Source organism: Psammomys obesus, unplaced genomic scaffold, assembly GCF_907164565.1.
Source record: "Psammomys obesus unplaced genomic scaffold, mPsaObe1.curated_primary_1811, whole genome shotgun sequence".
In the NCBI taxonomy this organism is placed as follows: domain Eukaryota; kingdom Metazoa; phylum Chordata; class Mammalia; order Rodentia; family Muridae; genus Psammomys; species Psammomys obesus.
In genome coordinates, this window is record NW_026596069.1 from 33,209,864 (window position 1) to 33,223,926 (window position 14,063).

At 42.3% G+C, this 14,063-nt stretch overlaps 1 protein-coding gene across 2 annotated transcripts in view; it reads right to left on the minus strand.

The window, feature by feature from the left end:
- The window catches only part of Rasgrf2 (Ras protein specific guanine nucleotide releasing factor 2), a 218,931-nt gene that overhangs the window by 151,228 nt on the left and 53,640 nt on the right, over positions 1–14,063 (minus strand). For both annotated transcript variants that reach the window (XM_055625520.1, XM_055625519.1), the window contains exon 2: positions 7,684–7,790. In XM_055625520.1, coding sequence (XP_055481495.1) covers positions 7,684–7,790 — 107 coding nt within the window. The remainder of the gene's footprint in view (positions 1–7,683; positions 7,791–14,063) is intronic.

Consider the following 14,063-nt stretch of genomic DNA (forward strand, 5'->3'; position numbering starts at 1 on the left):
ACCAAAAGAAGACAAGCAATGAAACTCAGTGACACCACCAACACCACATCTAAAGTAAGTAACAATTGTTGGTCACTAGTTTCTATCAACATCAACGGACTCAACTCCCTAATTAAAAGACACAGACTAACAGAATGGTTGCGGAAACAGGATCCATCATTCTGTTGCATCCAAAAAACACACCTATGCAACAAAGATAAACACTACCTCAGAGTAAAGGGCTGGAAAAATGTCTTTCAAGCAAATGGTTCCAGAAAACAAGCGGGAGTAGCCATCCTAATATCTAATAAAATAGACTTTCAACCCAAGTTAATCAAAAAAGATAAGGACGGCCACTATATTCTCATCAAAGGAAAAATCCACCAAAAGGACATCACAATTTTGAATATCTATGCCCCAAATACAAGAGCACCTACATTCGTAAATGAAACAATATTAAAGCTTAAATCACACATTGATCCTAGTACCCTAATAGTGGGAGACTTCAACACTCCACTCTCACCAAGGGACAGATCAACTAGACAGAAAACAAATAGGGAAATAAAAACACTTACAGAGACCCTAAATCAAATGAACCTAATAGACGTCTACAGATCTTTTCATCCAAACTCAAAAGAGTATACCTTCTTTTCAGCACCTCATGGAACCTTCTCCAAAATAGACCATATAGTTGGTCATAAAGCAAGCCTCAACAGATACAAAAAGATTGAAATAATCCCTTGTATTCTATCTGACCACCATGGACTTAAGCTGGACCTCAACAACAACAGAAATAACAAACAGCCTACACGCACATGGAAACTGAACAACTTGTTACTCAACGACAGCTGGGTTAAGAAAGAAATAAAGAAAGAAATTAAAGAATTCATAGAATTCAATGAAAATGAAGGCACAACATACCCAAATTTATGGGACACATTGAAAGCAGTGCTCAGGGGAAAATTATAGCACTAAGTGCCTGCAAGAAGAAATTCGTAACATCACATACAAACAACTTAACTTAATGGCCCAACTGAAAACCCTAGAAAAAAAAAGAAGCAGATACACCCAAGAGGAGCAGAAGGCTGGAAATAATCAAACTCAGGGCTGAAATCAATCAATTAGAAACAAATAAAACTATTCAAAGAATCAATGAAACAAAAAGCTGGTTTTTTGAGAAAATCAACAAGATAGACAAACCCTTAGCCAAACTAACTAAAAAGCAGAGAGAATCTATCCAAATCAACAAAATAAGAGATGAAAAGGGTGACATAACTACAGACAGAGAGGAAATTCAAACAATCATTAGGTCATACTACAAAAGCCTATATGCCACAAAATTTGAAAACCTAAATGAAATGGAAAATTTTCTTGATAGATTCCATCTTCCAACATTAAGTCAAGATCAGGTAGAAAGACTGAACAGCCCTATATCCCCCAAGGAAATGGAAGCAGTCATTCACAGTCTCCCCTCCAAAAAAAGCCCTGGGCCAGATGGTTTCAGCGTGGAATTCTACCAGACCTTCAAAGAAGTGCTCACACCAATTCTCCTCAAACTATTCCACAAAATAGAAACAGAAGGTACATTACCAAACTCATTCTATGAAGCAACTGTCACCCTGATACCTAAACCACACAAAGACCCAACAAAAAAAGAGAACTTCAGACCTATCTCTCTTATGAACATTGACGCAAAAATACTCAATAAAATACTTGCAAATCAAATCCAAAAACACATCAAAGATATCATCCACCACGACCAAGTAGGCTTCATCCCAGGCATGCAAGGGTGGTTCAATATATGGAAATCCATCAATGTAATCCGCCACATAAACAAACTGAAGGAGAAAAACCACATGATCATCTCCTTAGATGCTGAAAAAAAGTCCAACACCCATTCATGTTTAAAGTCTTGGAGAGATCAGGGATACAAGGCACCTATCTAAACATAGTAAAGGCAATATACAGCAAGCCTATAGCCAACATCAAACTCAATGGAGAGAAACTTAAAGCAATCCCACTGAAATCAGGGACAAGACAAGGCTGCACACTCTCTCCCTACCTCTTCAACATAGTACTTGAAGTCCTAGCCAGAGCAATAAGACAACTAAAGGAGATCAAGAGGATACAAATCGGAAAGGAAGAGGTCAAAGTGTCACTATTCGCAGATGATATGATAGTATACATGAGCGACCCCAAAAATTCAACCAGAGAACTCCTCCAGCTGATAAACACCTTCAGCAAAGTGGCAGGATACAAAATCAACTCAAAAAAATCAGAAGCCCTCCTGTATACCAAAGACAAAAGGGCCGAGAAAGAAATTAGGGAAACAACACCTTTCACAATAGCCACTAATAACATAAAGTACCTTGGGGTGACACTAACCAAGCAAGTGAAAGACCTGTATGAGAAAAACTTCAAGTCTCTGAAGAAAGAAATTGAAGTAGATCTCAGAAGATGGAAAGATCTCCCGTGCTCATGGATTGGTAGGATTAACATTGTGAAAATGGCCATCCTGCCAAAAGCAATCTACAGATTCAATGCAATTCCCATCAAAATACCAACTCAATTCTTTACAGACCTTGAAAAAAAGATTCTCAGCTTCATATGGAGAAACAAAAAACCCAGAATCTCCAAAACAATCCTGTACAACAACAGATCATCTGGAGGTATCTCTATCCCCGATCTCAAGTTGTACTACAGAGCAATAGTAATAAAAACTGCATGGTATTGGCACAAAAACAGAAAGGAGGATCAATGGAACCGCATAGAAGACCCAGAAATAAACCCACACACCTATGAATACTCGATTTTTGACAAAGAAGCCAAAATAATTCAATGGAAAAAAGACAGCATCTTCAACAAATGGTGCTGGTCCAACTGGATGTCCACATGCAGAAAAATGAAAATAGATCTATATTTATCACCCCGCACAAAACTAAAGTCCAAGTGGATCAAAGACCTCAACATAAAAGCAGATACTCTAAATCTGTTAGAAGAAAAAGTGGGGAACAGCCTAGAACTCATTGGCACAGGAGACAACTTCCTGAACAGAACACCAACAGCACAGGCTCTAAGAGCAACAATCAATAAATGGGACCTTATGAAACTGAAAAGCTTCTGTAAAGCAAAGGACACTGTCATCAAAACAAAACGCCTGCCTACAGTTTGGGAAAGAATCTTCACTAACCCTTTATCTGACAGAGGACTAATATCGAGTATATACAAAGAACTAAAGAAGCTGAAAAGCAGCAAACCAAGTAATCCAATTAAAAAAATGGGGAACAGAGCTAAACAGAGAATTCTCGACAGAGGAATATCGAATGGCAGAGAAACACTTAAAGAAATGCTCATCCTCATTAGCCATCAGGGAAATGCAAATCAAAACAACCCTGAGATATCACCTTATACCCATCAGAATGGCCAAGATGAAAAACTCAAGGGACAACACATGCTGGAGAGGTTGTGGAGAAAGGGGCACCCTCCTCCACTGCTGGTGGGAATGGAAACTGATACAACCACTCTGGAAATCTATCTGGCGCTTTCTAAGACAATTAGGAATAGTGCTTCCTCAAGACCCAGCTATACCACTGCTAGGTATATACCCAAAGTTTGCTCAAGTACACAAAAGGGATATTTGCTCAACCATGTTTATAGCAGCATTATTTGTAATAGCCAGAACCTGGAAACAACCCAGATGTCCATCAACGGAGGAATGGGTACAGAAATTGTGGTATTTTTACACAATGGAATACTACTCAGCAATCAAAACGGAGGAAATCATGAAATTTGCAGACAAATGGTGGGATCTAGAAAAGATCATCCTGAGTGAAATATCCCAGAAGGAGAAAGACAAACACGGTATATACTCACTTATATAGACCGATAAGATATGATAAACATAATGAAATCTATACACCTAAAAAAGATAATCAAGAGAGCGGACATGGGGTAAGATTATCAATCCTTGTTTAAAAAGACAGATGGGATGCGCATTGAACATATGACAGGAGTCTACTGAGCGCATTTGAAAGACTCTAACTAGCAGTGTTTTCAAAGCAAAGACTCATGACCAAACCTTTGGCAGAGTACAGGGAATAATAAGAAAGAAAGGGAGTTAGTCTGATGAGGAAAGGATAGGAGCTCCACAAGGACCAAATATATCTGGGCACAGGGTCTTTTCTGAGACTGACATGCAACCAAGGACCATGTATGAATGTAACCTAGAACCTCTGCTCAGATGTAGCCTGCGGTAGCTCAGTAACCAATTGGCTTCCCATAGTGAGGGGAACAAGGACTATTTCTAACAGGAACTGAATGACTGGCTCTTTGGCCTCCCCACCCCCCAAGGGAGGAGCAGTCCTGTTAGGCCACAGAGGAGAGCTTTGCAGCCAGTCCTGAAGATACCTGATAAAACAGGATCAGATGAATGGGGAGGAGGTCCCCCCTATCAGTGGACTTGGCAAGGGGCACGGTAGAGATGAGGGAGGGAGGGAGAGACTGGGAGGGAATAAGGGATCGGGACACGGCTGGGATACAGAGTTAATAAAATGTAACTGATAAGAAAAAATAAAATTAAAAAAAAAAAGAAAGTGCTTCCAGGCTGCATACAGGAGCCACGCAGAGACATGCTAGTCCTGTGCAGTGTCTACATTGATGATTTTATAATTCAGAAAAGAACAAGCCTTGTGCTAAAACAGGTGCTGATTAATCAAAAGCTCCAACTTTCAAAGAGAAATCAGTCAAGCCTTAACTATTGACTACTTTAAAGTTTTCCACTGAAAGTCTGCAATGCCAAATTAATGTCACCAGACTGTCCGCTAAAAGTGAAATGTTTAGCCAACCAGCCCCAACTCGTTAGCTGTATTTTGTGCACAATGTCAAGAAAAAAGTGGCTAATGATTCTCTCTGAAGCAGCTTCATTAGTTTTCTGGCATTGTTTGTAGACGAAAAAAGCCAGGGCACGATTTCGAGACCCTGGGTTATTACTCCTTGATTTAGAAAATAATATTTCAGAATCATTTTAATTCAAAAAGACAAATATAAGGATCTAAGTATAAAGCAGTCAAATTCAAAGGGGTCCTCAAAGAACTTAGTCCCAGCATTAAATCAAAGTAAAGCAAGGATAGTAGAAGAAGCAAAATCAAAGCATCAAGAAAAAAATAAATAAAAGGCTTAACTACTATGCAGATCTTGAACTCTAAAAGAGAAAAAAGGGTATTTAGCATTCTGCCACGTAAACCACTTAACTAGTTTCTCAAGTCTGCCTCCAAATAGAATCACACACCCCTTAGATTTCATCATATCTCAAACACAACCTATCACTGGCCACATCCACAAACTCTTACCATAACATAGTAAAACAAACAAAACCTTCTCTTCTGAAATCCATACATCTCTAAATGAATTCATACTGTAGTAAATTTACCAAAGTACACACTTGGCAATTGTATTTGTAGTATTCAATGGTTCCTGCGCTTCTGGAATGTAAAATAAGGTCAAATACACATGTTTCAAATTACATAATTCATTTTAATGCTCAGGTAGAAGAGAACAGACATAGCCAAACACTGTGACTGCAAACAGCCACAGGGCTCTCTCTACCTTGCCAGCTTGATGCATCGTTCATATTTGAAGACCTGACCTTCTTTTTCCGGCAAGTCATTCTGCATTATCCCCCACCTGGAGCTCAGACCTCAAGCACCGGCGCCCCAAGCCTGTCCCCTCCTTCACAGGCATGCCTCTGGGGCTAGCGTTTGTTGCCAACTGCAGCTCAGACAACTGTTTGGGCGAAGAGAAAGGAAAAGAAGCATTTTTGCAATTGATACCTTTTACTTTCAAGGTATCTGACTTCACGTTATTCTTTTATCTTTAAAGAGAGAACAAGAAACAGAAGTAGAGGAAAAACTAAGCAGAAGCTAAGGAAGAGAAGACGGATGCCAATCCCGGTTAAAGGTTGTGAAGGCAGACAGGCCCAGCGGTGCTTCAGCTTAGCGACCTGGGGCTAGATCTTTCCCTGATCTGTTTGACTTTCTGTTTTTCTCATTTGTCAAGTTGGGCTGATGATACCAGACTAAGTTCCTGCAAATAATATAAAGATAAGCATATGAGGAACTTAGCATCACTGAGGGGCCTTACAAAGAACGGAAGCAGTGGAAGTTTTCAGAAAGAAAGTGTCAAGGATTCAAAGAGAAGCAAGAAATCATTGGGGATTGATGCTTTGGTTGTTTTGTTTTTTCTCTTAAACCAGTCTTGAAATCGCTCCTGATCACCTGTTGCACAATAGCTAATACGTTTCATTTAACAATGAATGTGATCCCCCCCCCCCCACTCCTAACCCTCCTCTTGAGTGTCAAGTTACACACAAGCCAGCTCAGGGCTGAAATCACACAGAGAATGACTTAGGTTGCTAAGCATTTGCCTGCAGTACACAGTGCAGGTGTGCAGTGATTTGGAGTATGGGTTGATGAGGGTGACCTGTCCCAGTGTCGTGGTGGAGAGACAGCAGACACACAAGAGAGGGGAAGGCTTGTCCAGTGCAGGATAAAATGCTCCATTTCTTCCATACAGGAAGAAAATGTTCCATTGCTGAGTTTTGCCTTGAAATATCAGAAAGATGAGAAGGAGAACTGAACTTGAAGGTGAAATGGTGGCATCTGTAATGGTTAGATTTTATGTCAGCTTGTCAGAAACTACAGTCGTTTCGGAAGAGGGGACCACAACTGTGAAAAAGGTTGGCCTGTAGGCAACTCTGTAGTGTGTTTTCCTCACTGGTAATTGATGTGGGAGGGTCCAAGTCACTGTGGGCAGTGCCAGTGCAGCAATGGTGGTCTCAAGACATGTAAGAGAGCAGGCTGATGGAGCCGTGGCAGGCAAGCCAGGAAGCCGCGTCTGCCTCGGCCTCTGCATCAGCTCCTGCCTCCAGGTTCCTGCCCTGAGTTCCTGCCTTGACTTCCCTGGATGGTGGATTTGAGCTATAAGATGCGAATAAATACCTTTCCTCCCTGAGTGATTTTGGTCATGGTCTTTTATCACAGCAATAGAAACTGTGACTAAGACAGCACCCCAGGGTGGGGAGAACATAGCCAAAAAACAGCAAACACACAGAAGCAAAGGAATTAGAGTTGAATCAAGTAAATAAAAAGAGTGTCTGCCTCATCCCCTCCTCCTGCAGATTTCTCATGGAGGAGTGTTTCACGGTCCCGGTATTACTGAGGAGAAAATAAACCACACTTTTCTGTTTCCCCAGTTAGTTTGTCATTACCATCTTCAACAATGGGACTGCGTGGGCCGGGGGTGGGGGTCAGGTGTTACGAAGGTGGGCTGTACTGGGTGCCGTCCAGCTCTGCCACTCCTAGCTGTTTGACCTTAAGCAAGAGAACTAACCTTCCAGGCCTCTCTTCCCTTAAATGCAAATGAGGAGGTGTAAACCCCCTGTAGCACCTGGGAGGGGTCGTCAGACTTTTAATAAATTCCCTAGGTGGGAAGACTTAGAATATGCAGAGTATGTAGGAAGAAATTCCCGTCTACTGCCAGTAATTGTTATAGTTTATGTGTGCTTCAAGTGCAGCACAGCTACGGAATGTGCAGACAACCGCCTTGCACGTGATGCAAGGAGGTACCAAGGTGAAGCCACATGACAATATCTTCCAAAAGTGCCAGCAGCCACGATGAGCCCCCTCCAAAGCAAGACCCGCCGCACACCTGGCTTGGTGAATGGCCTCCATCCACTCCTTCCCGGCCTGCTCCTCCTCACAGCGCAGCTCCAGGGGTTTCTGACCTTCGTGCCCAAAAAGGACAGTGAAGTAATACTGCAAAGAAAAAGAAAACACAAAAGGCTTCTAATTTTACTTTTCAAGAGCAGGATTTCAAGAACAGCATTTGCCTATGAGAAATATAAACTTACAAAACCTGCTAGCATGATATAAATCATATTTCAAAATGTAATGTCATGCCTGATCCAGCCAGAAATGTCTTTGCGTCCTGGTGGTGACACAGAGAGCATTTTAGCACTCATCAGCAGCCCACAGAGCTGCTGTACTGCATAAGTTTATTTAAGAACAAAAAGAACATTGTACTGATCTGCCAATGAAGAATAAAAACTGAAAGCTAACATGCAAACGTTGCCAGAAGTTTTCGTTATGGAGAGGGATAAAGCGGTAGGGAACGGAGTCTACTCCACTGAACCATCAGACACAGCCTAAACCACTCTATATCCAGGCTTCATTCTGGGAAGGCCTGTGACTATAATTGCCTCTAATTGCTGCTATTGCCACTACGGTAGCCTTAGCAGGCATTAGTGGCATAAGCCCTGTGCCACAGACAAATTATATTTAGCATGGGAAGGAAAGATAATTTCCATCCTGGAGGTAAGTCACTCATCAAAATTTCTTTTTGATGAATGTGATCTAATTTCTTGTCTGATAGATGAAAAAAGAAAAAAAAATTATTTTATCAGGATTAAAACTATTTTTCCCATTTGACCTTTATTTATAATCACCCAACATTGAAAACAATATCCTCTTATGAGTAGATAGAAAAATTCTGGTACATCTTCTCAACGGAATACTACTCTAGTAAAAAGAAAGTTATTGCTAAAATCAGCAACTTGAATGCCTCCTACACGTGCTGTGCAACACTAGGAAGTCGGCCTCAAGCAGCTACATCCGGAGAACTAGAGAACCCTAACTCTTCCTGCAGAAGATCTGATTCTCTTCCCAGTGCCTAAGCCAGGCAACTCTAAACTGCCTGGAACTCCAGCCATAACGACTACAACACTCTCTTCTGGCCCCTACAGCACCTACACGTGTGCGCACAGGCACACACTTAAAATAAAATAAATACTTGTTTAAGTTTTATACTCTAAAATTTTCTTTCTGTGATACTATTGAAAGAGCAGCAGAAAACAAACCAGTCGTTTCTGGAGCTCAGGGAAGAAGCATGTGCCTAGAAAGGAACAACACAAGGATTTTTGCAGGGCTTCCTTCTTCACCCCTAAGCCTCTCCAGAACCCCCAGATCTTTGGCCTATGGGTAGAGATCAGTACACCATTAGGAGTAACTTTATTGCTGTGTTCCTTTACCAGAATAACAATATAGGTTTTCCCCTAGACCTATGGCATGTGTGGTCTCAGGTTCTTAGCTACCTTGGTGGTGTCAGGTATAGGTGTCATCATGGAGTTGTCCTTATATCTAACCAGTAAGTGGTTACTCTCATGACATATGTGGCACTGTTATTACGCAAGTATTGCTTGCAGCCAGGTGGTCAATGTAGGTCGAAGGATTTGTAGATGGTGCCATTGAGCGTCATCTTTTCCTCCAGTTGCAGAGTCCCTTCCTGCACCGGGAATGCTAGTCAGTAAGGATAAAGCTTCCAGCAGGGCACCAGCTCGACTTCTCCATGGTGAATGACACAAGTAAATGTACTGCACTGTTTCGTTTTGTGTCAACCTGACACAAGCTAATGCCATCAGAGAGGAGGGAGTCTCAACTGAGAAGACCCTCTGTAAGATCCAAAGCCATAGGCAAACCTGTAGGGCATTTTCTTAGTTAACTATTGATGTGGGAGGACCCTGCCCACTGTGGGTGGAGCCATGCCTAAGCTAGTGGTCTTAGGTGCTATGAGAAAGCAGGCCGAGAAAGCCAGGAGGAGCAAGCCAGTACGCAGCATCCCTCCGTGACATCTGTACCAGCCCCTGCCTCCAAGGTTCCTCCCTTGTGTGAGGTCCTTTCCTGACTTCCTCTGATGATGAACAATGTGAAAGTGTAAGTCAAATATACCCTTCCCTCCCAACATTGCTTTTCGGTCATGGTGTTTCACCACAGCCATAGAAACCCTGACTGATACATGTGTTCAGCAACAAGGCCTTATCATCAGGTTGTGGAGAGCAGCTAATAGCCTTGAAGACTGTATCTTCTAGATCCAACAGAATAGATATATTTAAGAACTTACAAGACTGTGGGAGTATGCATAGGAGCGTCACAGGTTAAAGTGTCTCAGCGTTGTGAAGGGAAAGTAAACACAGTCTCTCCCTAACCAGAAGCCATTTGCAACTGATACTCCTGAGAGAGAGAAAATCAATTTTCTCTAATAGGGTGTCATTGGCTATGTCCGCCACACGGCAGGGCAGGCTTCATGCCCAGGAATAGCTGGCTAACACAGAACAAACTCCACGGCTTTCTTGTTTTGGTTTGGCGTGTTTTGGTTTTGGCTTGTTTTGATTCTTCACTTCAGGGGTTTGCTTGTTTGTCTGAGGCAGAGAATATGAAGTTGGGTTGGTAGAGAGGTGGAGAGGATATAGGAGGGTTAGGAGAGGGGAAGAACATAATCAGTGTCCATTGTATGAAAAGTTTCTGTTTTGTTTTGTTTTTTGTTAAAAATAAAACCGTAGCCCAGAACTGCTGCTCTTAGTGACCAGGTCAAATTTCCCTTCATGCTGCCAGCGCTGCAGACGCCAGCTGTGAGCCCTCCACTGGAGTCTCTCCCTACAGCCTTCTCTGCATTCCCAGCTACTACAGCACAGGAACAATGCGCATCGCTCCAAGGCGACCCACCCTTAGTCTCCGTTCCCGCCTCCAGCCCGGTTCTTAACTCAGTCCACTCTTCAGATGTCCAGGGACCTGTCCCACATAGTTGTCTAATTCTGGCTACCCAGCCTGCGGTGGAGTTTATGAACCTGACACTTTGGTTTTACAAAGCAGAGAGTATTTTGTTATACTTTTTAACCAACAAAGTTTTTGTGATTATCTATATCATCTTAATTTTTATGCCATTTTATACCTCACTGATGTTTCCAGAGCGGCAGACAGAAATTTTACAGGCATGATATCTAGCTTACGAGCTTTCTACACTTATCTAAAGTTAACTACAAAAACAAAAATAGAAAAAAACCTATGCTTCTAACAAGGAACCACAAGAGAGAGGGGACATAGATAAGTGGCCGAAGGGGTGAAAGGCAGGGGAGTGGCCGGGGACCGCCAGTGGGCATAGTGTTTACTTGTGTTATTAGCGGGCTTTCTTTCTAGAGCTTTGAGCTGACTGAACGTGGTATCACAAAGCAGAAGAGGCTCCCATCTTGTACTTATGGGGAATATTCATCACACTGTGTGCTATTATCAGCCTCGTTCACACTAGCATTCACTCTTTGTGCTGCTGAAGCTGGGTTTTGACAAAGGTATCATATTGCCTGTTTACTACTACAGGGTTTTCTTTTGGGTGATGAAAATGGTCTGGTATTATGTAGTGCTGATGGTTTCACAGCCTTGTAAATAAACTCAAAACAACTGAGTTGCACCCCATAAAACAGACAAAGTGTTGGGGTAGAATTTCTATCTCAGTTTTTTGAACGAGAAAAGTTGCAGCAAGAACAAAGGAGGCAGGCACCCAGGAGTAGTTACTTTGGTTTACACTTTAGAGTCACTCTCACCAATTTGCAACAACTTTCCCCAAAATTTTTCAGCTTGAATAAGCTGGTTGGCTTTTTGATCTGTTCTTTTCTGACAATCATTGATGGAGTTGAAGCTGTTAATGATGCAGGGTGGTTCAATATACAGAAATCCATCAATGTGATCCACCATATTAACAAACTGAAAGGAAAAAAACACACGATAATCTCCCTAGAGGCTGTAAAAGCATTTGACAAAATCCAACATCCATTCATGTTTAAAGTATTGGAGAGATCAGGGATACAAGGCACATACCTAAACATAGTAAAGGCGATATACAGCAAGCCTATAGCCAACATCAAACTCAATGGAGAGAAACTTAAAGCAATCCCACTGAAATCAAGGACAAGGCAAGGCTGCCCACTCTCTCCATATCTCTTCAACATAGTGCTGGAAGTCCTTGCTAGAGCAATAAGACAGTTGAAGGAGATCAAGGGGATACAAATCGGAAAGGAAGAAGTCAAAGTCTCACTATTTGCAGATGATATGATAGTATACATGAGCGACCCCAAAAATTCTACCAGAGAACTCCTACCGCTGATAAACATCTTCAGCAAAGTGGCCGGATACAAAATTAACTCAAAAAAATCAGTAGCCCTCTTGTATACAAAAGACAAAATGGCTGAGAAAGAAATTAGGGAAACAATACCCTTCACAATAGCCACAAATGACATAAAGAACCTTGGTGTGACCCTAACCAAGCAAGTCAAAGACTTGTATGAAAAAAATTTCAAGTCTCTGAAGACCTTTGAAGGATAAAAAGTTAACTCAACCTGCCCTCTAAAACTGGTGGTCTTCAAGCCCTTAAACCAACACAGCCTTTCAAACTGTTCTCTTAGCTGCAGGACTTGCTCTGACCTGGATTCCCGTTTGCATCAGCCCTGCTGGCAATGCTGCCTGTAGCAGCAGCTGCTGTGGGTATTTGTCTGCCTCTCTCATCAAGCCTTTTCTATCCTCTTTACCACTGTGGTTTTGGCTACTTGTTTCTCTAATATTTGCATATACATATGAGGATTTTGAGAAGAATACACATACTTGGGATCATTAATTCCAAAGTAGACATCAAACACTCTAATATGGGTATATATAGAAACCAAAGCTAGAATACAGAACATTGTGTTTGCCGAGGACGAGACAAAAAGACCACTGGAGAGATGGCTCATCGGTTAAGACTGCCTACTCCTCTTGCAGAGGACCTGAGTCTATAGTTTGGTTCCTAAGAAGCACATTGGGTAGCTCACAACTGTCCAGAAGCCCATGGGCAGTTGTATTTACATGTGCAGAGAGAGAGATACAGAGACAGAGAAAACTAAAATATGAAAGTAAATATTTAAAAAAAAAACCCTCTGGGCAGACACAACGGAAAGCAGTTTAAAGCCCTTAAAAGACTATCAGGAAAACTTAAGAAGAAAATAATCTATCTCCTTCAATGACCAAAAACCAGAACATCAGTCTAAGCAAAAGAAAGGGATGAGGCAGGATGACAGCTGGTGGGAGAAAGGGAGGAAAGCAGGGAGGGAGAAAAGGCTGTTTAACCAAATCATTAAACTAGCTAGAAGGGGCAGAGACCTCCAATTCTAACTAATACAAGATGGCTAAATGCTTTCGAAGCCTTTTGCATGACACCACTGCAGCTACAGGTGACAGTTGCTGTACATATTTTGAATGTGAAAGTTATGTAACAATGGCCTCCCAATAGTCTTGAATGCTATGATGTGATGCCTTTATTTCAGGTTCAGCTGCTGCCTGAAGACAACAAGCAAAAATGAGACCCATATGACCACCTTGTCCAACTCAGAAGGGAAATAAGCAAGAGTCAGTTCTGACCTTTCCTCACCTTCCCTCGAGGTCGTGGAGGGTTGTATTGGAAACCATCAGATTTTAGGCAAGTTGAGATTTTCCTCCAGGGAATTATGTGTGCTGAGGCCCACCCTACTTTTCCCTTGGGAATGAGAGTGGCACATTCTCCTGGCCTCAGGCGTGTGGTGTGTGTGTGTGTGTGTCCGGGTGTGTCTCCCAGGAGGTTACTCACAGAAGTTCCTGTGTTTTCTTTCCTGGAGTGTCTGGCCAGATTAAGCTCTCAAAGACTATTGCCTGGGAGCTGCAAGCCAGGAGGATGGAAGAGAAACACTCACAATAAAAGGCAAAGAAAAGCATGGTGTGTGCTTTAGTCCAGAAATTGGCCACATCTTAGTGTGTTGGGCAGAGCTTGCCTGAGAACCAGCAAGATCAGCCTAGGTATGCCAGCAGCTTGTAACAAAAAGAGGTCTCCCTTCTGTCTGGTGCCATGGACATAGAAAGAGGATCACTGAACCCAGGGCCACTGAGAGATGGAGGTGAATTTCCTGCTTCTGGATGAATGTCCACTGCTGTGGAACCCAAGAGGCTATCCCTAAAGATTATGCTTTAATACCTAACCACACCCAGAGGAAGCCATGCTGGGCCTCACTTAGGAAAGCCACACTAGGGGTAGAGGGGAGTAAGACAGGATCACCAGAGACTGAGGGACAGCAGGTACCAGGCTCTGCCCTTTTCAAGCAGAAATGGAGTAGCTTTCCAGTGGGCCATCTGAGGGCAGCACACTAATTAGCAGCCAAGACTGTCTGGGAGGAAACTGTGACTGGAGAACGCTGTGTGATA